At 40.3% G+C, this 27,890-nt stretch overlaps 1 protein-coding gene across 4 annotated transcripts in view; it reads right to left on the minus strand.

Moving 5' to 3' along the window:
• SYNE2 (spectrin repeat containing nuclear envelope protein 2) overlaps positions 1-27,890 on the minus strand; it is a 356,033-nt gene that overhangs the window by 46,884 nt on the left and 281,259 nt on the right. For all 4 annotated transcript variants that reach the window (XM_047767512.1, XM_047767510.1, XM_047767513.1 and 1 more), the window contains exons 85-95: positions 27,316-27,468; positions 25,099-25,269; positions 24,268-24,398; positions 21,412-21,616; positions 20,120-20,299; positions 19,281-19,409; positions 10,009-10,163; positions 9,752-9,896; positions 8,585-8,679; positions 6,370-6,604; positions 2,467-2,661 (exon numbers count right to left, since the gene is read on the minus strand). In XM_047767512.1, the coding sequence (XP_047623468.1) occupies positions 2,467-2,661; positions 6,370-6,604; positions 8,585-8,679; positions 9,752-9,896; positions 10,009-10,163; positions 19,281-19,409; positions 20,120-20,299; positions 21,412-21,616; positions 24,268-24,398; positions 25,099-25,269; positions 27,316-27,468 (1,794 nt within the window). The remainder of the gene's footprint in view (positions 1-2,466; positions 2,662-6,369; positions 6,605-8,584; positions 8,680-9,751; positions 9,897-10,008; positions 10,164-19,280; positions 19,410-20,119; positions 20,300-21,411; positions 21,617-24,267; positions 24,399-25,098; positions 25,270-27,315; positions 27,469-27,890) is intronic.

A 27,890-nucleotide genomic window follows, 5' to 3' on the forward strand; every position in this document is an offset into this window, starting at 1 on the left:
GAGCAGACTACAATCTAAAAAAGCAGATGGGGAGGGAGTGGGATGGGGGATAGTAGGATAGTTTGGGGTTGGGAGATGCAAACTATTACATTTAGAATGGATAAGCAATGGGGTACTGCTGTATAGCACAAGGAATCATACCCAATCTCCTGGGACAGACCACAATGGAAAAGAACATTAAAAAAGGAATGTATATACATGCAGAACTGAGTCATTTTTCTGTACAGCAGAAATTGGCACAATACTGTAAGTCAACCGTACTTTAATAAAAAAAAAAAAAAACATGAAAGAGCAGGTAGGATACCAGAATGGTTCACCCTTGCTCTGCAGCTTTACGTGTGGCTCATCTCAATCACTAGGTTGCCTTTTGCTTCGAAATGTTTCTTCTTCCCTCCCCACATCTCTGATCAAGCTAAAGTATTTTTATTTTAATTTTGGAAAAGTTCACATTTAAAAGGCTACTATAAGGATTAACTTTTAGCATTTACAGTCCTGGGCATATGCTCTAATAGCACTGAAAAGCAAAAGCACTCAACCACTTTTCTTGTCTTCGTTGCTAATGTCATCCTTCTGCTCTCTCTTCCCGCCTCTAGAAATAGCCTGGCTTTCGTGACCCTTTCACAGGCAAGCTGCACTCTCCATTCCTCACCATAGCTTGACTACAGCTTTTCTGCACTTTACAGTTTACCAAGCATTTTCAACGTAATTATCTCATTGGAATGATGATAAGCTTTGGAGATAGATGGGGACAAATTTTATTATCACATTTAAAATGGGAAAACTGAGGCTCAGAGAAAACTGAACGGTCCAAGGACATGCAGTTAGAAGTAGCTTAATCAAGCTAAGCTAAGGCTGCATTTTCCCCTTGCATGCCATTCTTTCATACCAGCTCTTTCCTTTCAACCTTACGTTACGGACCAAAGAGTTGCCCATATTTTCAAGTACTGGGGGTTTATGATTCATTAGGATAAACTTCTATTCCTGAAATTACTAAAATTACTACTAAAAATAGACAAACACAGTCTATTCCTATTCCTCAGTACAATGGATACTTAAATATCCTTGGGTTGGTCCAATTCTATGGTTAACACATCACTTAAGGAGAGGCCACATACCTAGTAGCCTCACCTCTCTGGAACATAACAAAGAAGAAAGTGAAGAGAGAAACGAAACAAAACTATAAGCCCTTCTTTCTTCCACCAAACATATACTTGCATTTACCACTATGCTGTACAAACATGGCAGGCGCTCAACACAACAAATGTTTGCAAGTTAATGCATTCCACATAGTCTGTATACCAAATAAAATTCAGATACTATATTCTTAGGAGAGATGCCCAGGCCCTACCCCAGCAGATATTTGTTCTTTACCCAGAAAAACATCTCTAACAATCTGGCTTATCTGGTTTTAGAATACACACAGGAGATTAAAGAGTAAGCTGTAAGGAGTAAGTATTCTCAGAGAAACAAAGTCTAAAAATATATGGCTTAGGAGTTGTGGCTCAGTTGGTTAAGAACATGACTAGGATCCATGAGGATGAAGGTTTGATCCCTGGCCTCGCTCAGTGGGTTAAGGATCCAGCGTTGCCATGAGCTGTGGTGTAGGTGGCAGATGCGGCTCCTCGGATCCAGCATTGCTGTGGCTATGGCGTGGGCCAGCGGCTATAACTCTGATTGGACCCCTAGCCTGGGAATTTCCATATGACACAGGTGTGGCCCTAAAAAGGGAAAAGAAAAGAAAAGGAAAGAAATACACAGCCTAACTTTAACTAGAAAGAAAAACCATAAAAACCACATAGGAACTCAAAAAGCAGAGTAGTCTAGGGGCTAGGTTCAGAGCAGATCAAAGTCCTTGAGAAAACCTTGGAATATTTTAACAATAAAATATAAATGATTTTCCTGATGATCACTTGAAATAAAACATTTCGGTTCTTAAAGGTATCATCATAAATTATCTAAAAAATTCACTTACATGGATCCTCTAATGACAGCAGAAAGAGGAAGTATCACCTTGTTTACTTTCATATGCCATACACCCAAAGATAGACATATGTGCAATGTTAGCTTTGGGTAGTGAATTTCTATTGAACGTGAATTAGTTCCCTGTTTCATAAAGGTAAATATAAAAGAATACTTCCAGTATTTCGACATTAACACTGAACTTTTCCAATGTTATATTATTATGTTACATTAAGAAACTGCCATGATTCGTGAATTAGTCCCTTGGAACTCAAGGTCCCTCAGAAAATCCACAATATTGTGATATCTGAGAATCATTCTACCTTGTATGTAAGTCAGTCATATCATCATGCTATCCACTTTAAATGTATATACAGTGCTATGTCAATTATGTCAATAAAATGAAGAATAAAATAAAATAAAATATTTCCCATCTTCACATAGCAAACAAAAATTCTAGGTACTGCATTTGAATAACATGAATGGAAGAGTCTATGGTGAATTTACCTCTGCCATGCTCTGGAACTGTTTAATCACCTCTCCTAGCTGGAGTTTTGTGTCCTTCCAGGTGAGTTGAAGTTGACCGAGTCTCTTGTCAATTGACTCTTTAGTTTCCAGATTAGTTGTGTTCAGTAGCTTTTCCCCAGCTTCCAAGGTTAATGCATAGGTAATCTGCCATCTCTGGTAATGAATTTCTTTATTCTTTAAAAAAAAGGGGAGGATTTGTTGAAGACTCTGATATGATCAAAATGCGACTCTTAGCATGTGTTTGTGTATATTCCTTCAGAGCTTGACTTAAATGTTAAACTAAGTATAAATTAGACAAATCTGGTTAGAAAACACACACACACACAAATGCACAGACTCAGTCATTCACATCAAAGGCTAATGTTTTGATTGAGTAGGAAGAACACTACCAATTCATGTGCTCTTAAAATACTCTCCAAGGTTTGATAAGAGAGAAGATTTTCAGTATAACAATTAGAAGTAAAGAGAATTAAAAATATACTTCATAGACCAAAAGCCTACAAGATAAATGACTATCAGAGTATTAAGAAAGTGACTGGAGTATTCAATATATTAAGAGCAAATACCCATTACTGTCATGTATAAAGGGTCAGCTTACTCCTTATTCACAAGAGAAGAATATATACATTACGCTAAACAAATTTAAAAGGAGAGAATAAAAAAGATAAAATACAAAAATAGACACTTAAGCACATAAATATTTACATCAGCGTACTGAAGAGGAAGCTTTAAAAAATTCCATTTGGATATCAGGTAGGTTTTTCTTTAAAGGGGACTGGAACTAAGTATTCATATACAAAAACGAAGTGAAAATTTTTTGATTTCTATTTCCAAAAGCATTTTGTTTCCGGACAAAAAAAAAAAACTCAATAGTTTTTGTCTGTTCTAAATATGATTTCCTTCATTTTCAAATTTCTGAAGGTAGACATAATATAGGCATTTTCGAAAACAGAAGCTGATATGGTAAAAAAAAAAATCAACAAAGATACAAAGATACAAAGATATTTCTGAGACTACTTAGGTGGAAAGCAGTACTCTTAGGGGCAGACATATCATAAAAGCTGCATCTCAGAGAACATACTGCCGCTGCACACTTGTCCTAATGCACAGTATTGCTCGACACAGCCACCAGGCTAGCCATCTATTAGCCATTGCAAAGTTAACGCATCAGTAGGCCTGACTTGGCCAACAGCATGCTATTCACAAAGATGCTCAACCCCAAAACCTAGAGTCATCTGGATTTAGATTTTTTTTTTATTTACCTGCTACATAAGCAGGTCTTATAAATTCCACCTACAAACATATCTTTTTTATATCTTCACTGTGATCATTCTTATCTTATCCATATTAACAGTGGCCCATGACCACTGAGATAGACTAACTAGTTATGGCAGACTGTGATTTTTACAAAATGGCCACAAGAATATTACCAGCCCTCGGAGTTCCCGTTGTGGCTAGGCGGGTTAAGAACACAACAAAGTCGGAGTTCCCGTCGTGGCGCAGTGGTTCACGAATCCGACTAGGAACCATGAGGTTGTGGGTTCGGTCCCTGCCCTTGCTCAGTGGGTTAACGATCCAGCGTTGCCGTGAGCTGTGGTGTAGGTTGCAGACGTGGCTCGGATCCCGCGTTGCTGTGGCTCTGGCGTAGGATGGTGGCTACAGCTCCAATTGGACCCCTAGCCTGGGAATCTCCATATGCCGCAGGATCGGCCCAAGAAATAGCAAAAAAGACCAAAAAAAAAACAAAAAACAAAAACAAAAAAACCCAAAAAAACAAAAAGAACACAAAGTGTCCATGAGGATGCAGGTTTGATCTCTGGCCTCAGTCATTGGGTTAAGGATCTGGCATTGCTGTGGCTCTGATCCTGCATTACCGTGGCTGTGGCGTACACCTCAGCTGCAGCTATGATTCGACCCCTAGCTCAGGAACTTCCATATGCCACGGGTGCGGCCCTAAAAAGAAAAAAATATATATTATGAGCCCTACATACTCTTCTAAAACATTTCCCCTCCCATCAAGTGGTGGTGCCTCTGTGTCCTCTCCTGAACTGATGTGGGCACATGTGATAGTTCTGAATAACAGGGTGTGCATAAGTGGGTGACACAAGAGGTAGGTCTAAAAAAGGCAATATAGCTTCTCCCTGGATCTTTCTTGGGACGTGCACTTTAGAAGCCACGAAATGTCATGGACAAAGCCCACTATCAGAAGTTCTCTGTTCCACAGGGAACAGAACCGAGAGAGCCCCAGCTGCTTCCAGTTTCTAGATGACTGAGCCTTTACTGCTTAGAGTTTTTGGAGAAGCCCAGCCTTAGCTGCCATCTGACTAAACTGCCTCAGACACGCCTGCAAGAGCCACCTAACAGCTTTGTCAACCTCCAGAACTGTGAGAAATAATAGGAAATATTGGTTGCTATGCAGACAGAGATAAGTAATAAGTTGACATTCCTGCTTCTCTTTTGGTTCCTCACTCCCCACCCCATCCATCCTCCTCAGCACTGCCAGAGGACCTTTAGAAAAATATACATTGTGGAGTTCCCGTTGTGGTGCAGCGGAAATGAATCCGACTAGGAACCATGAGGTTGCAGGTTCGATCCCTGGCCTCGCTCAGTGGGTTAAGGATCCAGCATTGCCATGAGCTGAGGTGTAGGTCACAGATGTGGCTTGGATCCCACATTGCTGTAGCTTTGGTGTAGGCCAGCAGCTATAGCTCCAATTCGACCCCTATCCTGGGATATTTCCATAGGCCACAGGTGTGGCCCTAAAAAGCAAAAGAAGAAGAAGAAGAAGAAAATACAGATTGTTTCACGCTATCTCCTCTTCCAACTTCAAAGATTTCCTATTACACCCAGCTGTCATCGAGCCACCACACTCGCCATCACTGCCACTTCACTGGCTGCACCCCCTCATACTAGCCTTCTTTCTGCTCCTCGGCTTTGCTAAGTATGTTCCCATCTTGGGGACTTCCGGAAAGCCATCCCCTGAGTCTGAGGGGTCTCCCCTCAGTTCTCTGCACATCTGGCTCCTTGTCACTCATGTTCCAGTTGAAATGTTGCCTCCCCAGAGATGGTACGATCTAAAGTAGCCACCAGCCTCTGCAACACTGGCCCTGTTTTAATGATCTACCTATGCCATGCAGCAATCTGATATTTTATTTTTCAGTTTGTCTGAGTTCCCCCATCAATTGGACAAATTAGTATTTTCTTGTCCACTGACTTGTCTGATTGCTCCTATGAAAGCAGAGATCTTCTCTTGGTCCACACCATACACTCAGTACTTAGGAACCAGCACACAGCAGGAACTTAATTAATATTTGATGCCTAGATAAATGAATGAGCAAGCACAGTATTTCAGAAGGGTGCTGTTTGGTTTAGCTGAACCTCCACAGTGAAGTGTGTTTCAACAGCTCAGTGGAACGTGCCCTGGAAATTGGCACCTAATTATTCTGGTCCTATGCTCATCAAGCAACTTTATGATTGAAAACTTTGTTGCCTAAATGAATTTGCCCTTCAAGAGTAAGCAGGAGTCCCACTGTTAATTACTCCCATGGTAGTCATTTATATATTAGTCAGTGCCTTAAAAGTCTGTGACCCCAAACTTTTTCACTCTACTTACCCATCTCTATAGTCCATCTCTACTCTCACAGCCCAAGAGATCCTCTCTATTGCTGAATGAATGAGCATGATGGGGTTCTGACCCCACAAGGCTAAGGACAAGGCTGAGTCAGGTCCCCATGACCAGCTAGCTTCCCCATTGCAGAAAGTGCACTTGAACATCATAGAAAACTCAAAACCTGAGGTGAAGGAACATCTTCCAAACAGAGACCACCACCCTGTAGAGACCACCACCCTGTAGATCCCACGCTGCTACTATGTGCACACTACCTTCAGTTCATGCATCAGGCTTCTTGTTTGGTGGAGGCTGTAGTGATCCTGGCTCCTCACTGCAGAGATCAGCTGGCTGGTGTCTGCGAGGAAGCGAAGCAAGTCCCGCTCGGAGGTGGCAAAATACTGCCACTGCCTCACCAGCCCATCAACATCACTCTTTCTCTGCCGAACGCCCTGGACCGCACTCTGCCACTGCTCCTTCAGCCTCGTGAACTTTGAAACAAGTTCCGGACTTGGGAAAGATAGGTAGAAAATTCTAACATTAACATGTAGTAAAAATAACTATTTTGGAGTTCCCGTCGTGGCACAGTGGTTAACAAATCTGACTAGGAACTATGAGGTTGCAGGTTCGATCCCTGGCCTTGCTCAGTGGGTTAAGGATCCAGAGTTGCCGTAAGCTGTGGTGTAGGTCGCAGACTCGGCTTGGGTTGGGCGTTGCTGTGGCTCTGGTGTAGGCCTGAGGCTACAGCTCGGATTCAACCCCTAACCTGGGAACCTCCATATGCCATGGGAGCAGCCCAAGAAAAGGCAAAAAGACAAAATCAAAACAAAACAAAACAAAAACTATCGACGTGTAATAGGAACACAGATTTGCTATTTGTGAGAACAATTTACATGGAAAAAAGATTTTTGTTTGTTTGTTTGTTTGTTTTGTTTTCTTTCTACAGCCATATCTGCGGCATATGGAAGTTCCTGGGCCAAGGATCAAATTGGAGTGGCAGCTGCTACTGACTACACCATAGGCAAAGCAACAATGGATCTGAGCCACTGCAACATCTGTGACCTAAGCCACAGCCTGCAGAAATGTCGGATCCCTTACCCACTGAGCAAGGCCAGGGATCAAACCCGCATCCTCACAGACACAATGTCGGGTTCCTAACCCACTGAGCCGTAATGAGAACTCTGAAAAAAAAGCTTCTTTAAGTCTGAGCACCATTCAGTTTAAACACGATGGGGTACCTGGGGCTAGGGCAAGCAGTGTGTGGGTTGGTGCAACGTGTTTAGCACAAGGTAACTGCATGTGAGCTGGTATTTTGCTAGCATGCATGAAACCATTCCCTTAAACAAACTGAAGCTGTTTTAACATATATTATGCCAACTGCTATATGGAAAACTGAACATGGGATCAGTGGGAAACAGATGAACGGGTGGGTTCCTTGTAATGTTAGTGATTACCTGAATGCTGCATATTAGCATAATTTCAGAAATAGAGAACATGCTTTCCGCAACTATTCAACTATTTCTTTTCCAGATAAATAACACCCTTTACATGATATATAAGGCCTTATTTATTACAGGAAAAGTCATACTTTTTGTACTGATCAAGTCAAAACTAGTTAATCATCCTGAAACTGGCTTGAATTTATTACTTCAGAGCTAGGAAGAAATAGGCTTTATGTTTCTTAGTTATGCTGAAAGAAGATTCAGAGGGATACGGGTGATGATAGGGAGGAAAAATAATGCCTATCAAGACATCTGGAAAAGTTATTTAAGAGACCAGGTCCCCTCCAGGCTCTGTCTGCAGTTACTGTCATCAGACTGGCCTAAGCAACTTCTGGGGACCCCGACCTCATGTACACAGCACAGAAAGAAGTCTTTTCTTTCACAACTGTGACATAGCTACCTGCTGGGAACAGCATCAATTTAACTTTTTTTTTTTTTTGCTTCTTAGGGCCACACCCACTGCATGCAGAAGTTCCCAGGCTAGGGGCTCTAATCGGAGCTACAGCTGCTGGCCTACACCACAGTAATGCCAGATCTAAGCCACATCTGGGACCTAGACCACAGCTCATGGCAACGCCAGATCCTTAACCCACTGAGCAAGGCCAGGAATCAAACCCACATCCTCATGGATACGAGCTGAATTCATTTCCACTGTGCCACAATGGGAAATCCTAAAATTTATTTTTAAATAGCAAAACATCATGAGGCTGAAGGTAGGCTATGGAGGAAACATTTGGGATAAAAACTTAGTTACCTGTACTTGATGATGGGTATTTGCAGAGTGTCTGATCTGCTAAGCCCACACATCTTCCATAGAGGAAAGGGCCACTGATGTTTTCAAGCAATGAGGTCCGAAGGCTGGCCCCATGGTGGTGTATCAGTGATATGGCCGCAGGCACTGATGTGGTCAAGACCCACGTGATGGGAGGCCCAGCCAAGTGCATCCCCTCTCACATACCCAAACTATCAGGAGCCCCAGAGAGCTTACCTCCTGTCCATTTCTGTTGTGTCCAGGAGTTGTAAGGACTGAGTGACAAAAGAATCAGCGATTATCTGGTTTATAGAAACTTCGGCTTCTAACATCTGCATATGAATTAAAATATAAAACATCAGGTAGTAGAAATGTTTTCATGAATCTGAAACTGTTTTCATGAATCTGTTTCCTAAAAAAAATCTAAGCTCACAGAGGGTATGTGAGATAATTAATTTTCAAATGATATGGGCTTACCTGCAGAAAATGTTTAGCTATCACATCAACAGCACCTATGAATATAATCTTAGAAGCACATAGGTCTAAATCATCACTACATCTAAGGGCCATTTACTGGGCCTTTACTATTTGCGAGGCCCTGAGTAAAACGTGCATTGTCTCACTTACTCCTCAACCTTAGAACTTAAGTAGTAGTACAGATCCACAGGAAGAGGCAGAAACTAAGGCATTATTTAAAGTCACCCAGCTTTTTGGATGGACAGATTTCATTTTCAGCAGATGATCTTAATGTACCAATGCAGACTTAAGCTGGTGACATTTAAAAATTTACAAGAAATGAATCATGCACATTTTGGAAACTCAGGACCTGCCTATAACTACCAGGAGTATTTTCAAATATACATCAGCAAAAGCATGGAGAAACACATCTGTGAAATCATTAATGCTACAATTGCACCAGGTCCTTCAAAATTTGAGGACCTAGTTAGTGAAAATGCAAAGGTGAGTTGAAGGACTTAAACATGCTCTGGGTAAAGTGGGGGTAATGTCTGTATTCTGGGAAAGCAGAGTTGGGCTAGAAACTTCCACCTACTGCAGAAAATCTGGGCATTCTGTCATTAATAAAACAGAAGTAAATATCAAGCACTTTAACAAGCAATTTATTTGTAATTAAACCAAAAGTGAAGTTGCCCTTGAACTTAAAAGATTAATGAAAATAAAATAAAATGGAATAAAATAGCAATAAAACAAATATTTGGAATTTAGGAAATGTGTGAGAATTTTACAAAGAATTACCTGACAACTGAGCATGCATAAAGACAAACATTCTGTGTTTAGGGATTGATGGTTGATAGGAACTTTCTGCATTTTACTTAAATCTATCTGTGCCCTGACCCCGGCCCCAGCATGAGGAGACAAGGTGGTGGACAGCACAGGTTAATTTACCTCGTACGTTTTCTGCTGCTCCAGAAGGGCAGGAAAGCTGTCGGCAATATTCACCTTGAGCACCTCTTCTACTTTCTCCAAAAGCTGGACCCACTTTTCACAGCAATAAAGAAACTTCTCATTCAATCCAGTCCCCTGAAGCTCACTAGAAATGTTTAAAAACAAATAAAACAGAGCCACATAACAAAGACACCACTGAGCTCAACCGCTAATTTTTGCTTAACTGAGGCAGAGAGGTAGAGCGGAGCTGTTCTGACCTGCAGCGTTCCAGTGCAGTGGCCGTGGTCCGAATCCATTGCCGGTTCATGTTTTGTAATGTCTTTACAGCTATGTCACTGTGTGGGAGCTTGAGGCTTATTTCATTCAAACGCTCAATATCAGGTGATTGGGCTGTCAGAGCCAGCACGTGATTCTATTAAAAAGAAATTAAATTCCCCATTTTTGGATGCCATAAATAATCTGATAAAAGAATATTTGGACTGGGTTTTAGAGAAGAATTAAGAAAAAGTGACTTTACTGAGCTGATCAGTGTGAGGATGAAACCCTGAAATTAGATGTTATGTTTTAGAAGTAACAGGAACGATTCTTTGGAATAGTAAATATATAGAAGGTAACAGTTGAGTGTATTACTGGGTTTGTTTAAAGATGTTTAATTGAAAGACCAATTTGGAAGTAGAAAGGATTAAGATTATAAATCTGTTAGGACCCTCAAAACACATTCTTCCCAGATTTATACAGTAGTCTCTGAAATGCTTTTCAGAAATAGTTGGATTGGAAGGTCCCATCATGGCACAGCGGAAATGAATCCAACTAGTATCCGTGAGGATGTGGGTTTGATGCCTGGCCTCACTCAGTGGGATCTTGAGGCTTATTGCATTCAAACACTCAATATCAGGTGATTGGGCTGTCAGAGCCAGCACATGATTCTATTAAAAAGGAATTAAATTCCCCATTTTTGGATGCCAGTAAGATAGCTAGATGATAAAAAGGCCTCAGAAATCCTGCAGACCATCCTTATCTCAAAGATGAGGGAAAACTGGGGCCTAAATAGATAAGTGACGTGTCCACAGCCAAGTAGCTAGTTAGCATCATAACTGGACCTGAACCCAGATATCTCAATCCTGTGGCTTTTCTAGAACCAGTTGCACACATGGCCAAAACCTAAACAGCCCAGGAAAGAGAAACTGATCTCAGACTTAGCCTTTGAGGAAGATGGAAATGAGCTTTCTTTTTTTAAAGACTCATTCTGGACCTTCAAGTCCCATTTGGTCTGCCCACAACTTGACCTTCAGCAGATCATACAGTTTATCTAGAAAGCAAATGAAAAGTTAATCCTTACAATAACCCTACAAAAGCATGGTACTTAGCCATATTATGGTGAAGTCAAAGGAAAAGAAACTCACAAAATTTTATCTTTAAAACAATATTCCAGGGACAGCCTCTAGGTCAACAATATATTAAGCAAACTTCCCTCACAATATCCATCTTCTTACTCAGAAATCTTCTGTAATAGTCTAGGGTCAGCAAACTTTTTCCATCAAGGACTAGATCATAAATATAGCCCTTTATGGGCCATATGATCTCTCTCTCTCTCCTTTTTTTTTTTTTTTCGTATTTTTAGGGCGGGACCTGAGGCATATGGAGATTCCCAGGCTAAGGGTCAAATCTGAGCTGTAGCCACTGGCCTATGCCATAACCACTGTAATGTGGGATCTGAGCTGTGTCTGTGACCTACAACACAGCTGATAGCAATGCTGGATCCTTAACCCACTGAGCGAGGCCAGGTATCGAACCTGCTCCCTCATGGCTACTAGTCAGATTCGTTTCCACTGAGCCACTACAGGAACTCCCATGTGATCTCTTTTGCAACTATTCAACTCTGCCCTCATAGAATGAAAACTCCCACAGAGAGTATGTAAATGAAAAGGCATGCCTGAGTGCCAACAACACATTATTTACAGGAGGAGGTGGGGGTAGCATTTAGACCATGTGCCATAGTTTGCTGACTCTTAATGTAGCTTCTGAATCTTGGTGCTTGTAAGACACAGAATTCCTCAATTCTTCCATTTACTTATGTTAACTATACTAAAATTACTAAAGAAATAAAGGAAAAATTATACCATTAATTTAACAAAGTAATTTTGATCTTCAATTAACCAGAAAAATTCAATTAATCACAATAGCCAATTCCTAGATTGAGTTCAATGAAGATAATTAGTAAAGACATCAAGATTTGACAAATCTACTAAAATTGCTGAGGTATATTACTAAAACAGATCTCATGAGCCAGCAATTCCACTCCTAGATGTGCACCCCAAAAAACCCCAAAAACACTAACTGAAAAAGACACATACACCCCAATATTCATAGTAGCATTATTTACAATTGCCAAATATAGACACAACCTAGGTGTCCATTGACAGAGGAATAAATAAAGAAGATGTGGTATACATACAACCGAATATGACTCAGTTATAAAAAAGAAAGAAGGCCATTTGCAACAACATGGATGGAACTGGAGGGCATTATGCTAAGTGATGGAAGTCAGACAAAAATAAATATTGTATATAACTTTTACGTGGAATCTAAAAAACCTGACAAGCTAGTGACCATACAAAAAGAAACAGAATCACAGATAAAGACAAAAAACTAATTATTACTAGTGGGGGCAGCAGGGAGGGATATACAGGAGTTGGGGAGTGGAAGGTATAGACTATGGGGAACTGGAGGTGTTCTAGGATGTACTGCGTAACATGGAGAATATAGCCAATATTTTATAATAAGTAAATGAAAAGGAATCTTTAAAAATTGTGTAAAAGTTTTAAAAATTAAAAAAGTAGTTCAACTATCTCCTAAAAACAACAAAATCACAACCAAATGCTGAGCAATCCTCAACCAAATGGACCAGAAACTTTCAAAAAGATATCCTACTGCAGAAGAAAAAGAGGAGGCCACATCAAGAGGTAGGAGGGGTGATTACATTATATAAGCAACTCCATACCCCCCGGGTGGAAAGCCCCATGGACTGGAAAGTAACTATCACAGAGACTCACATACAGGAGTGAAAGTTCTGAGCCCTACATCAAGTCCCCAAGCCTGGGGATCTGGCACTGGGAGAAAGATCCCCTGGAGTATCTGGCATTGAAGCCCAGTGGGGCTTGTGTGCAGAAGCTCCATGAGACTGGGGGAAATGGAGACCCCATTCTTAAAAGGCTGACACAACCTTTCACGTGCACTAGAGCCCAGGGCAAAGCAAAGACTCCATAGGAATCTGTATCAGAAATGACTGCAGTTCTTGGAGGATCTCCTGGGAAAATGGGGGTGACTATGGCTTGTTATGGGGCAAGGGCACTGGAAGCAAAGCTCTTAGGAATATTCAAAAGCATGTCATTATCTGGAACTGGCCATTTTGGGAAAATCTGGCCCCATCCATCAGTGCTGAGAAGCCCCAGGGCAAACAACAATTGAGGTGGGATCACAGCACCACTCATTAGTAAACAGGCTACCTAAAGACCCCCCAGGCACACAGCTGCCTCTAATCTCACCCAGAGACAAAACCCCACCCACCAGAGGGATAGGAATCAGCTCCACCTACTAGTGGGCAGGCACCAGTCCCTCCCATCAGGAAGCCTACAGCAAGCCCCTGTACCAACTTCAGCCACAAGGGGGGCAGACACCAGAATTAAGAGAGGCCACAACTCTATTATCTGTAAAAAGGTCACCACACCAAAAACCTACAAAAATGAAAAGACAGAGAACTATAACTCAGATAAGGGAGAAAGAAGAAACACTAGAAAAACAGCTAAGTGATCTGGAGATTCTCAACCTCCAGGAAAAAGACTGTTGATGTTGAAGATGATGAAAGACATTGGAAATAAACTGGAGGCAAAGATGGATAATTTATAGGAAACACTGAGCAAAGAAATACAAGATATAAAACATAAGCAAGAAGAGATGCAAAATACAATAACTGAAATAAAAAATTCACTAGAAGCAGCGAACAGCAGAATACAGGAGGCAAAAAAACGGATAAGAGAGGTGGAGGACAGACCAGTGGAAATTACAGATGCTGAACAGAAAAGAGAAAAAAGATTGAAAACAAATGAAGAGAGTCTCAGAGAACTCTGAGACATTGTTACACATGCCAACATCCGTATTATAGGAGTGCCAAAAGGAGGAGAGAGAGAGAAGGGGACAGAAAAAATATTCAAAGAGATAATAGCTGAAAACATCACTAACATAGGAAAGGAACCATTCACTCAAATCCAGGAAGCCTAGCAAGTACCATATAAAATAAACCCAAGGAGGAACACATATTAATCAGACTGACAAAATTAAAGACAAAGAGAAGATATTGAAAGCAGCTAGGGAAAAGAAACAAATATATACAACAAAACCCCAAAAAGTTTATTGGCAGATTTTTCAGCATAAACTCTGCAGGCCAGAAGAGAATGGCATGATATACTTAACATGATGAAAGGAAAAAAACCTCCAGCCAGCATTACTTTACCCAGCAAGGCTCTCATTCAGATTTGAAAGAGAAATCAAAAGGTATACAGATAAGCGAAAGCTAAAAGAATTCACCAACACTAAACAAGCTTTATGACAAACACTAAAGGAATTTCTCTAGGCAGAAAAGAAAAGGCCACAACCAGTAACAAAAATATCACAAATGACAAGACTCACAAGTAAAGGTATATATGCAGTAAAGATACAAAATCATCCATGCACAATTATGCCACCAAAATCAGAAATCATGAGAAGAGGTGGGTACAAATGCAGGACACTGGAGATGCACTTGCAATTAAGAGACCAATAACTTAAAACAATCTTATATATATGCGTGTGTGTGTGTGTGTGTGTGTGTATAGACTCTTATGTTGAAACTTCAGAGTAACTGAAAACCAAAAATCTACAGTTGGTACACAAACAAATAAGAAAAATCAACTCAAATACAACACTAAAGATAGTCATCAAACGTCAAGAGGAGAGAACAAGAGAAGTAGGGAAGAAGAAAGAGTAACCAAACCAATCCAGAACAGTTAAAAAATGGCAATAAGAACATACATATTAATAATTACCTTAAATGTAAATGGACTAAATGCCCCAACCAAAAGACATAGACTGGCTGAATGGATACAAAAACAAGACCCATATATATGCTGTCTTCAAGAGACCCACTCTACTTCTAGGGACACATACAAATTGAAAATGAGAGGATGGAAGAAAATACTCCATGCAAATAAGAATCAAAAGAAAGCTGGAGTAGCAATACTCATAACAGACAAAATAGACTTTAAAATGAAGAATACTTTAAGAGACAAAGAAGGCCACTACATAATGATCAAAGGATCAATCCAAGAAGAAGATATAACAATTTTAAATATCTATGCACCCAACATAGGTTCACCACAATATATAAGGCAACTGCTAACAATCTTAAAAGGAAAATTGACAATAACACAATCATAGTGGGGACTTTAACACCCCACTTATAGCAATGGACAGATCATCCAGACAGAAAATCAATAAGGAAACACAAGACCTGAATGAAGCATTAAACCAGATGGACTCAATAGATATTTATAGGACATTCCATCCAAAAGCAATAGAATACACATTCTTCTCAAGTGCACATGGAACATTCTCTAAGATTGATCACATCCTGGAATACAAATCAAGCCTCGGTAACTTTAAGAAAATTAAAATCATACCAGGCATCTTTTCCGACCACAACGCTATACGACTGGAAATCAACAAGAAGGAAAAAACTGCAAAAAACACAAACACATGGAGACTAAACAACATGCTACTAAACAAGCAATGGATCACTGAAGAAAACAAAAATACCTAGAAGCAAATGACAACAAAGATATGACACTCCAAGACCTATGGGATGCAGCAAAAGCCATTCTAAGAGGAAAGTTTATAGCAATTCAAGCCCACCTCAGGAAACAAGAAAAAGCTCAAATAAACAAGTTAAATTTACATCTAAAGCAGCTTGAGAGAGAAGAACAGACAAGACCTAAACTTAGTAGAAGGAAAGAAATCATAAAGATCAGAGCAAAAATCAATGAAATAGAAACAAAGAAAACCACAGCAAAGATCAAGGAAATGAAAAGCTGGTTCTTTGAAAAGATCAACAAAATTGATAAACCCTTAGCCAGACTTATCTAGGAAAAAAGAGAGGACTCAATCAATAAAATTAGAAATGAAAAAGGAGAAGTAACAACGGACATCACAGAAATACAAAGGATCATAAGAGACTACTATATGCAACTCTATGCCAATAAAATGGAAAACCCAGAAGAAATGGACAAATTCTTAGAAAAGTACCATCTTCCAAGACTAAACCAAGATGAAATAGAAGAGATGAATAGACCAACCAACAAGTACTGAAATTGAAACTGTGATTTAAAAACTTCCAAAAAACAAAAGTCCAGGACCAGATGGCTGCACAGGCAAATTTTATAAAACATTTAGAGAAGAGCTAACACCTATCCTTCTGGAACTATTCCAAAAAAATTGCAGAGGAAGGGACACTCCCAAACTCATTCTATGAGGCCACCATCACCCTGATACCAAAAACAGACCACAAAGATACCACAAAAAAAGAAAACTACTGGCCAATTTCACTGATGAACATCGATGCAAAAATTCTCAACAAAATACTAGCAAACCACATCCAACAATACATTAAAAGGATTGTACATCATGATCAAGTGGGATTTATCTCAGGGATGCAAGGATTCTTCAATATCCGCAAATCAATCAGTGTGATACACCACATCAACAAACGAAGAATAAAACCATACGATCCGGGGAGTTCCCGTCGTGGCGCAGTGGTTAACGAATCCGACTAGGAACCATGAGGTTGCGGGTTCGGTCCCTGCCCTTGCTCAGTGGGTTAATGGTCCGGTGTTGCCGTGAGCTGTGGTGTGGGTTGCAGACGCGGCTCGGATCCCGCGTTGCTGTGGCTCTGGAGTAGGCCGGCGGCGACAGCTCCCGATTAGACCCCTAGCCTGGGAGCCTCCACATGCCGCGGGAGCGGCCCAAGAAATAGCAACAACAACAACAACAACAACAACAACAACAACAAAAAGACAAAAAAAAAAAAAAAACACACACCATATGATCCTCTCAATAGATGCAGAAAAAGCCTTTGACAAAATCCAATACCCATTTCTGATAAAAACCCGTCAGAAAGTGGGCATAGTGGGAACCTATCTCAACATCATGAAGGCCATATATGACAAACCCACAGCGAACATCACTCTCAATGGTGAAAAGCTGAAAGAATCCCTGCTGAGATCAGGAACAAGACGAGGATGTCCACTTTCACCACTACTATTCAACATAGTTTTGGAAGGCCTAGCCACAGCAAAAAGAGAAGTAAAAGAGATAAAAGGAATCCATCCAAATTGGAAAGGAAGAAGGAAAACTATCACTATCCATAGATGAAAGGATATTATACCTAGAGAATCCTAAAGACTCCACCAGAAAACTAGTAAAGCTCATCCATGAATTTGGCAAAGTCGTAGGATACAAAATTAATACACAAAAATCAAAGGCATTTCTATATATTAATAGCGAAAGATCAGAAAGAGAAATTAGGGAACAATCCCGTTTACCAACACACCCAAAAGAATAAAATACCTAGGAATAAACCTACCCAAAGAGACAAAAGACCTGTACTCTGAAAACTATAAGACACTGATGGAAGAAATCAAAGATGACACAAATAGATGGAAAGACATACCATGCTCTTGGACTGGACGAGTCAATATTATCAAAATTATTATACTACCCAAGGCAATCTACAGATTCAGTGCAATCCATCTCAAATTACCAAGGACATTTTTCACAGAACTTGAACAAAATATTTTAAAGTTTGTTTGGAAGCTCAAAAGACCCATAATAGCCAAAGACATGTTAAAAAAAATGGAGCTGGAGGAATCAGGCTCCCTGATTTCAGACTATACTACAAAGCTACAGTCATCAAAACTGTATGGCACTGGCACAAAGACAGTCATATAGCTAAGTGGAACAGGATAGAAAACCCAGAATTAAACTCACGTACCTACAGTCAACTAATCTATGACAAAGTAGGCAAGAATATACAATGGAGAAAAAACAGCCTGTTCAATAAGTCATGCTGGGAAAACTGAACAGAATAAGAATAAAATTAGAATACCTCCTAACACTATATACAAAAATAAACTCAAAATGAATTAAAGACCTAGATATAAAACCAGATACTATAAGACTCTTAGAGGAAAACATAGGCCGAACACTCTCCGAAATAAACAACAGCAACATCTTCTCAGATCCGCCTCCTAGAGTAATGACATTAAAAACAAAAATAAACAAATGGGACCTAATTAAATTAAAAGTTTATGCATAGCAAAGGAAACCCTAAACAAAACAAAAAGAACCCACAGAATAGGAGCAAATCTTTTGCAAATGAAGCAACTGACAAGGGATTCATCTCCAAAATTTATAAACATCTTCTGCAGCTCAATGTCAAAAAAATAGGCAGAAGATCTAAACAGACAATTCTCCAAAGAAGACATACGGATGGCAAAAAAACATATGAAAAGATGTTCAACATCACTCATTAGTAGAGAAATGCAAATCAAAACCACTATGAGGTACCACCTTACACCAGCTAGAATGGCCAGCATCAAAAAATCTACAAACAATAAGTGCTAGAGAAGGTGTGGAGAAAAAGGAACCCTGTTACTCTGTTGGTGGGAGTGTGAATTGGTGCAAACACTGCGGAAAACAGTATGGAGATGCCTCAGAAAACTAAACATAGAACTACCATCTGATCCAGCAATCCCACTCCTGGGCATCTATCCAGAGAAAACCATGCATCCAATAGCCAAGACATGGAAACAACCTAAATGTCCATTGACAGAGGAGTGGATCAAGAAGATGTGGTACATATACACAATGGAATATTATTCAGCCATCAAAATGAATGAAATAAAGGCATTTTTAGCAACATGGATGGACCTAGAAATTATCATGCTAAGTCAAGTCAGTCAGACAATGAGACACCAACATCAAATGCTATCACTTACACGTGGAATCTGAAAAAAGGACACAATGAACTTTGGAGAGAAGATCCTGACTCAGACTTTGAAAAACTTATCGTTTCCAAAGGAGAGAGGTTAGAGGGTGGAGGGATGCTGGGGGTTTGGGATGGAAATGGTATATATTGTACAACTATAAATGTAATAAATTCATTGAGTAATATTAAAAAAATGAAAAGTAATTGACATAAATTGTATTTAAAATGTAAAAAAATAAAATCGATTTGTTTGATGACATACAAAGTATGACAATTTTATGTTGTCATACTTTTCTAGACCTTAGGGAAAATAGGACAAGAATGAATGGCACATAAATGACTGTCCTCAAGAGTTAGGATGGACACACAGATGCTATAGAGTAAAAGCGATTCACTTATTTTCTTATCCTGTAGTGAGCCTGAGCCCTTAGGAACGACAAATATTGGTAATACCAGGAATAGGTCAGGATTTCCTTCTTTTTCTTGCTGGTAGAGTTTATCCAAATTCTCTTCTTCATGTGTAATGAGACCTTTTAAAGACTCCAACTGGTTCTCAAAATCCTTGAACTGTGATAGAACAAACTAGAACAAGAGAAGTTTTCATTAGAAACAATGTTCATGTGCATCCATCACAGAACCAAACATAGCTGATAAAAGTTCAAGTTTTCAACCCTTAAATAACCCAGCTCATTATCTTGACTATTCAGAAGACTCCTGATATTCACTCTGTGCCTCTGGCAAAGAATCGGGCTTCACAGGGATGAATCAATCACCTCTTGACAGGGCATGCAGAAGAAGGTTAGTGAGTATTCTGCTCCCTCAGTCTTGCTAGTTAAGTACTTTACCCCACTAGTACTGAGATGTGATACTGGAGCTCCTCAGGCTTCTAGTCAGCCTTTTCATAGCTTAAGGGCTTTTCAAAAAGGAAATAAAGAATATAACAAATGGCCATTCTCTAAGCAGCTACGCAGCTCAATGACTTTACTTGGAAATTCAAACAACTGTGAGGTCTGAAGAGTGTGTGAAATATATCACTTCTTTAACATGCTCAATGAAGAAGAAATATTTACTGAAGAGCTGAGCACTGCCCATGTATTGAAGAATCATGTGACTGAAGAATCATGTCAAATGGTAGATAGGTTTAATTAGGACATCTTTTGGTTTAATTAGGGCATCTTTATGCTGTGGTGGCCCTAAGGTATAGTCCACAAAGCACAAATAACCAGTACTTCTTAGGGTACAAGGAATTGAAGGGAGTGTGCAATGGCCAAGAATGGAAAACCAAGATGGACCTCAAATTCATTTGTTTTCAGGAGCAGCATCCTTTCCAAGTAGGAAGCCCTCTGGAGGGAGTGCAGCTGACCAGCGAGGAGCATATGTGTGTTGGACTCTGCGGGCTGTGGAAGTCGGTCCAGGAGAATGGAATTTTGGAGAAAGGCTTCTCTTGTCTTCTGTACATCATGCTGCAGCTCCTGGAGAAGAAACCATGATTGCAAAACATTTCCTCCTCCTTTCTCCACACAAATCCTCACCTCATGCCACTCCATCCACATCTGGAAGAATCTCTGCCTTGAAATTGCAGGCATGGCTTCTGGCTACTATTATTTTAAGAGCTCAAAAACTGAATCCTTCTTTATATGATGCACATCACTGGTGTTGCTCTGAAATTTGTTGGCTTACAGCTAAAAGTGACCACAGATAAATAGGGTTGGAGCTTCCAGTTTACAGAAACTAGAGATGACTTGAGTAGTGTCCCGATGTTTTATGTTTCTAATTCTCGAACACCTTAGGGATCTGCTTTAATGCATTTTAAGAGTCAGTCCAACTCTGTCCTGTGCCTGAGACTTTGTGATATAAATGGATTCATCTGCAGAAAGCATAGAATCTCATTAGCCAAGCCGATTTTAGCGCTCCTCAAGAAATATTGCATCTGTGTGGAATTTATGTTTTTTTTTTTTTTTAAATAGACAGGGTAGAAATTGATCAGAAATATGGATCCTATCTGTTGGATTCCTGCCTTTAAGTAAGTTGGTGAATATCTTTTTATTTGACCTATGGTATCAGAATATACAAAGTGCACCTGGTCACCCAGTTTAAATCTAGAAAGTATTCACTTTCTGGGTATCATTAACAGGATAAAACCACAGAGGAAAGCATACAGCTCTTAAATTTTGTCTAGGTCATTATCTCCACAAGAAAGTCTTATTAACATGGTGGCAGGTCTATGATTAATTCTAAATTAAGAGATTCAACACCTACTAGTCTTAGATGATCATATTCAGTTGATATTTCTGTTCTTATTGAAAACTGTGTATGTGGCGTTGGCCTCAGATCCACCTGCTAGACTGAAAGGGTAGTTCTGGAAAGAGGTGGTATCAGGTGCCCCTGACCAGCTACTTGCTTCCTGGCCCCTGCCTCTGAGCCACCAACTGGTTCTCCCAACACCACACATCCCTGCCTTGCCGTGTCCTACGCACTCTGTCCTGATTCACTTCTCCCTCCTTGTGCTCTGTCTATCCTCTGGGTCATGGCCCTGCCTGTCAGGCTCTTGGTCTTGTTTTTCCTCAATGGGTTTAACACCTACCTTTATGTCACACAGGGCTGGGGGCAGGATCTCTGCGAGGTTGTTTCCGGACATATTGATGTTTGCAAGCTGTTGATACTTTGCTTCCTGCTGCTCCAGCCTTGTTGCAGCTTCAGCCTGAGCACTGCTACACGCCTTCCAGAGCTGCAGCAGGCTCTGGGCCCCCTGCAACTGGTCTGCGAGGTCTTGGTTTACCTGTGTCCACCTGTCAGGGCAACATGAACAACAAGACCCCCAATCCATCTTTTCCTTTGCAGCAAAAGCATACAATGCACATGCTCTACCCATAAGTTAACAGCTGATGGATTAAGACACTGTTAAATGCCTTTTTAAAATTACTGGCATCATCATTATATAAACAGAATTCCAAAATTGGGATATTTCCTTAATTTGTAATTCTCAACAAAAACTACAAGATTTGTGATTCACAAGAATTATCTATTGTATTATGAATGTCTTAGGCAAAGGTGGAGAAAGTACTGAACTGTATGCCTGATGAAACTTTCTCCACATGGGAGGGGCCCCTAGTTTATAGAGAAGAGTCTTTAAATAGGCCTTATCTAAATTGTGACTATGTCAAGTTTATTTTCCAATTACAAAAGCAACATGTTCCTTATATAAAAGCAGAACCAAAAAATAATGTATTTTCCTACTTCTCGGCAAGGGTACTTATTTTCTATTGTGTTCTAAGTGTTCTAACGTGCTAATATTTTATAGAAATATGCTATGTTGTAGGACTAATTTCTTTGTGGATTGAGAGAAACTAAAGTGGCAGATATTAACTGGTTCTTGATGATATTTGTTCTTTAGAGAAATGTTAACTCTTGTGTATTCTTTCTACTTAGGCCAGTTTGCGCCAGTTAGTACAAACTGACCTTGGTTACATAAGAAGAGAAAACTGCTCTCAGGTGCACCCTTCCAAGAATACTAGCACACAGGAGATGTGAGGGAAGGTACCAGCTGAGTACCCAGGCTCCAGATCTACATAGCTGGTCTCCACGACTATGCCAGACTAACCTCACCTTTGGAGTTCAGGTGAACCTAACTAGAGCTGTTAATGAAACCTAGTTAGAGACCGCATTTTTAAAGCCAATACCACCAAATTATGAACAATGGCAAATATTTACAAGTGTTCTTACATCCATGAAAATTAGCTAATTTTGTGGGGCTGGCACATTCACTGATTGTATGAATTTTATTTAGAGTCTCATTTATATGCACTGCTAAACTGCTATGAAAACTGGAAGTTGTAATAAGAACAAGTTATTTTCTGTAATACATTTTTCATTCATTAAAATCGAAGTTTTTAAAAAAGTAGAAATTTTTTAAAAATTTGTTTTTATTCCACTGTAATATCTTGCTTTGCTTTCCCATTTAACTTAAAAGTATTTTCCATACTATTAATACAAAATAAATAAGCCTGGGAGTTCCTGTTGTTGTGTAGTGGAAACGAATCCAACTATGATCCATGAGGATGCAGGTTTAATCCTTGGCCTTGCTCAGTGGGTTAAGGATCCAGCATTGCTGTGAGCTGTGGTGTAGGCTACAGGTGAGGCTCAGACCTGGAGTTGCCGTGGCTGTGGAGTAGGCCAGCAGCTGCAGCTCTGATTTAACTCCTAGCCTGAGAACTTCCATATGCTGCAAGTGTGGCCCTAAAAAGCAATCAATCAATAAATAAGGCTAATTTTAAATGGCTGTACATAATGCTCTATTTTTTGTTTATTTACCAAATTCCCATTTAGAGTGGCTATTGAAGCAATTTTCAATTTTTGCTTCCAAATAGAATATTCTTGCACCAACAATTGAATGTATATGCAGTGATGACAACTGAATCCCTTTAGGAGCAACTTGAACCACCATCTGTTTTGAAGTGGCCCCCAATACTGTATGTGGAGTCAGATATGTGTCCTTTCCTCTTTTTCCCTCTCCCTCCCCTTCTTCCAATAAGGTCTGGGTCAAGAGCTGAGGACAACCTGTGGGGTATATAAATTGGGTGTCCCCTGTTCATCACTTTCCACTGTTGGTTTCCAGGAAAGGCTTTGTTTGCATGGAGAAAGGGTGGAGAAGGATGCTGAGAGCACCTTAACATCTTCATCACCGCCTGCAGCAAATCAGCTTTAAGCCAACTTTCATATCCCATTCAGCAGAATAAATGCGTCACAATGAACTAGGGCCATATGCCTTAGAAGGAGCTTCCTTGGGAATTCCTGTTGTGGCACAGCGGAAACGAATCCAACTAGGAACCATGAAGTTGCGGGTTCAATCCCTGGCCTCGCTCAGTGGGTGAAGGATTCCACGTTGCTGTGAGCTGTGGTGTAGGTCGCAGACTCGGCTCAGATCTGGTGTTGCTGTGGCTGTGGCATAGGCCAGCAGCTGTAGCTCTCATTAGACCCCTAGCCTGGGAACCTCCATAAGCAGTTCAGCAAAGAATTCTTCCCAACCCCACAAATCATCTCCCCAAGCAGTATCTGCACATTCCCTTGCCTCCATCTCACCATGTTTCCAGGGAGACTGAGTGCCCCTCCCACCACCTGAGTCTGCTTCTGCCTGTGATTCTGGTGCCCTTGAGTCTCCCACCAGGCACCAGCCCATGGCCACTGAAAGTGGCCACCCTGGGGCTGTACTTGGGATATTTCTAGAAGGATTACACCACTTGTACACGGCAAGTGACAGCCTTCACAAGAGCAAAGCTTATGTGAACTAGATCCTTCAAAGCAGGAGAGACCAAAAGAGTCTCAAACCATTATACTGATGATTTAGAGGACTCTACAAAGTCTGTGTCACTTCATTTGCCACATGTCATTAAGATAAATATATCGGATCCATTACTCATTTAAACTGCATCTGAAAGCATACCTTGTATGAGTATTTTGGCATTTCTCTTGAATTATTTCAGCAACTGAAGGGCAATGATCTTTGAGTTTTCCAATAACCTCCTGGAGTTTCTTCCAAGTCCCGTCACTGCTCTCAGCTTCGTCTTGAAGAGACTAGGACAGAGGGGAACGTTAGCAACAGAATGGCCTGGCCTCATCCACAGAAGGCAGCAGCTCATCAGCACTGCTGCTATATTACAACAGTATTAACACTCAAACCTTAACAGGGATAAATTGGTAGAGATTTGTAGAAGTGAACACTGAGAAGACATTCTTTCACTGGAGACTAGAACCAAAAGTGTATTAAAAAAACAAAAAACAACCAAAAACCCAAACCCAAACTTTTAAATTATGAAATAATATGGACATAAAAGATGAAGAAGGAATTTCTGTTGTGGCTCAGCAGGTTACCCAACATAGAATCCGTGTGGATGCAGGTTCAATCTCTGGCCTCACTCAGTGGATTAAGGATCTGGCATCACCATGAGCTGTGGTGGAGGTCACAGATGCAGCTTGTCTGGTGTTGCTGTGGCTGTGGCATAGGCCTCAGCTGCAGATCTGATTTGACCCCCACCTGGGAACTTCTATATGTTGCAGGTGCAGCCATTAAAAAAAAAATGAAGAAAACTTCAATGTATACTTTTCACTAATTTGGCTCATGTGATTCACTTTGGAATTTCAAGTTATACTTTTGATGCTGCCAATTAAAATACTGTTTTGTGCTTGTCTGTGATGAGTGTAAAAGCCATTGTGTTTACTTCTGTGCTTTCTTCCACTGCCAGTAACACACTGTGCCAAGATCTGGTGAATTTACCTGAAGGTTCTGCACCTGGTATTTTAAGGCCTCCAATGATAAAACCAGAGGCTTGCTGTGTTCCACACAATATGAGAATCGGATTGTCATCATATTCACTTCGTCAAAGAGTTTGTCATAAATCTTCCACTCCTGTAAGACAGACTGCATAGAGGTCTTGAGCTCACTGACCTATACGAAAGTGGAAACATATTTAGGAAATCATCAATAGGTTTGCTCATCATTTTTTTTCCCTTCTAAGGAGTCTACCTCTGTATCCAATTTGGGCATTTCACCTTGAGCGCATAGGAAGTGCCTCAGTGATTTAGGTGGGAAGGATGGGTCAATGAACAAAAAACATCAAAGAAAGCTAAATTTTGAAATAGGTAAATGGAAGAGAGACCAGTGGATCAGCATGGAGAGTTCAGCCCACATAATGAACACTAGGTAAGCGATCAGAATCTCTTGAATATACGTTTTAATGAAATTCTGTTAGCTTTCTGACCTTGGGCAAGTTATTTAATCCTTGAGTCTGTTTCTTCATCCATAAAACAGATAAACTAAAAATTAAAGAAAATAGTGTCTGTGCAAATGCTCTGAAACTGCAAAGCATTACATAAATGTAAAGTGTGACCTGGCACTTAAGTCTGGTGGCTACAGGAAAGCAAGCATAAACTGGAGAGGAACATGCTGGGCCAAAATGATGGGTGAAAAGAAAGTAGAGGAAATGTAATGGTGGCTGTATTTTATCCTTTAGTATGTTTTGATAATCATGAAAGGATAAAAGGTGAAGCATTTAAATGATCACTGATACAATTGAGAATATTTAAGTATATAAATTTCAATATATGATATAAAGATAACATATCTCAGCAATAAAAAGACAACCAAACTAAAAAATGGACAAAGGATTGTATAGACATCTCTCTAAAGAATATGTACAAATGGCCAATAAAGAAATGAAAACACTCTCAACATTCAGTCATTAGAGAAATATAAATCCAAACCACGAGACACCATCTCACATCCACTAGGATGGTTTTCATCAGTCAGATAACAGCTAGTGTTGGCAAGACAATGGATAAATTAGAACCCTGATATGTTGTTGGTGGAAATGTAAAGTAGGATAGCCTCTGCAGAAAAGTTTGGCAGTCACTCAGAAAGAGAAAGACTATATGGGGTTACTATATGACCCATTATTATACTCTTAGGTATATACCCAAGAGAACTGAAAGCATGTGTTCACAGAAAAAAATCTACACACATGTTTTCAGCAGTGGAGGAGGGTTTCAAGGTCTCCATATCCCTGTCAGCACTTGTTACTGCCTGTTTTCCTGAAGCCTCTGAGCATTTGAGGGTAAGAATCATTTATTTTCTTCTTTATCACTGTACCCTTGGCAGTGAGCACAGCGCCTCACCAAAGATATGTTAACAAATGACTTACACAAGATACATTAAGCTCAGCCCTAATTTTCTGCCTGAGTTCAGGTTATTCCCAATTCTCTCTTGGAACAAATGGTTGAAGGAGATCTTAGTCAATGATAAATCATCCATAGTAAAGACTCTCTGGGAAAATGGACACAGCCAGACTAGATTAGGATGTGCAGCTTCTCCCACCACCTGTGGGCAAACATCCAGGTTGCAGAGTTGGAGGCGTGTGTCCTTTCCTCTTAGTGCACTCCTCCCGGAAGGGCTAAATACAACTTTGACACGCCTTTCATGCCAACCTCCTCCATACTCTTCTTCCCTGCTGTCCTCACCACACACTCCGTTTCTCCCCACCTCGGGAGTTTGCCCCATGCTGACCACACTCCTAGAGGCTACGTGAGATAGGATCACTGCCTCCCTGAGGCCTCTCCCTGGGTGTGGGGAATCTGAGCGGCTTCTTCACAGATGCTCCTGTATATCTGGCAAGGAAACAATGCCAGACGCTCTACTGGGTTTGGGGGTGGGGGTGGAGACATTTGTGTTTGTGAACACATTAGACACAACAAAGATAACCAAGGGAATTTCTAGCTCACCAAGGATGTGGGACTCTAGTGGCTTTGCCTCTAATTATTCAGTGCAAAATGAAACAAAACAAAACAAAGAAAAAGAAATTTTAAATTTTTTTTCTCTACTTCAGTATTTTTCTCAGCAACTTTGCAGTTTTTGGTATGGAGCAAGTGTCCATTATTAACAATAAATAAAAGAAGGGAGTGTGAAGAGAAATAGTACACTTGGAATGAATTCTAGTACCTGCTTGATAACACTGTTTCTCTTTTGAAATAACTCATCAATTCTGGATGCTGTATCTTCCAACAATGGCACTGTCCCGCTCTCTAAAGTCAGGTAACTTTGTCTCAGCTCATCCAGTACTTTGGATTTAATTGCAAGTTGATTTTCTATATCCTGGAAAGGTAAGAGGAAAAGGTTTTCATATGTGCAATATTACAAAACAATAAGGGGTAAGAAATGGGAGTTGAACCTGTTCAAGTAAAAATGCCATTAGAGTATATAATTAAATAACAGTGCACAAAAGACATTTTAATCACATTGCACTCTAAACTCAATTTTTACAATGAAATTTTGGTATATGAATTTACAGTATTACAGTATGAACTTTTTTTCTTTTTAGGGCCGCACCTGCAGCATATGGAAGTTCCCAGGCTAGGGGGTCGAATCGGACTGTAGCTGCTGGCCTATGCCACAGCCACAGCAACTCAGGATCCAAGCTGCACCTGCGACCTACACCACAGCTCACGGCAATGCTGCATCCTTAAACCACTGAGCGAGGCCAGGGATCGGACCCACATCCGCTTGTAAACTAGTCG

Source organism: Phacochoerus africanus, chromosome 2 (assembly GCF_016906955.1).
Source record: "Phacochoerus africanus isolate WHEZ1 chromosome 2, ROS_Pafr_v1, whole genome shotgun sequence".
In the NCBI taxonomy this organism is placed as follows: domain Eukaryota; kingdom Metazoa; phylum Chordata; class Mammalia; order Artiodactyla; family Suidae; genus Phacochoerus; species Phacochoerus africanus.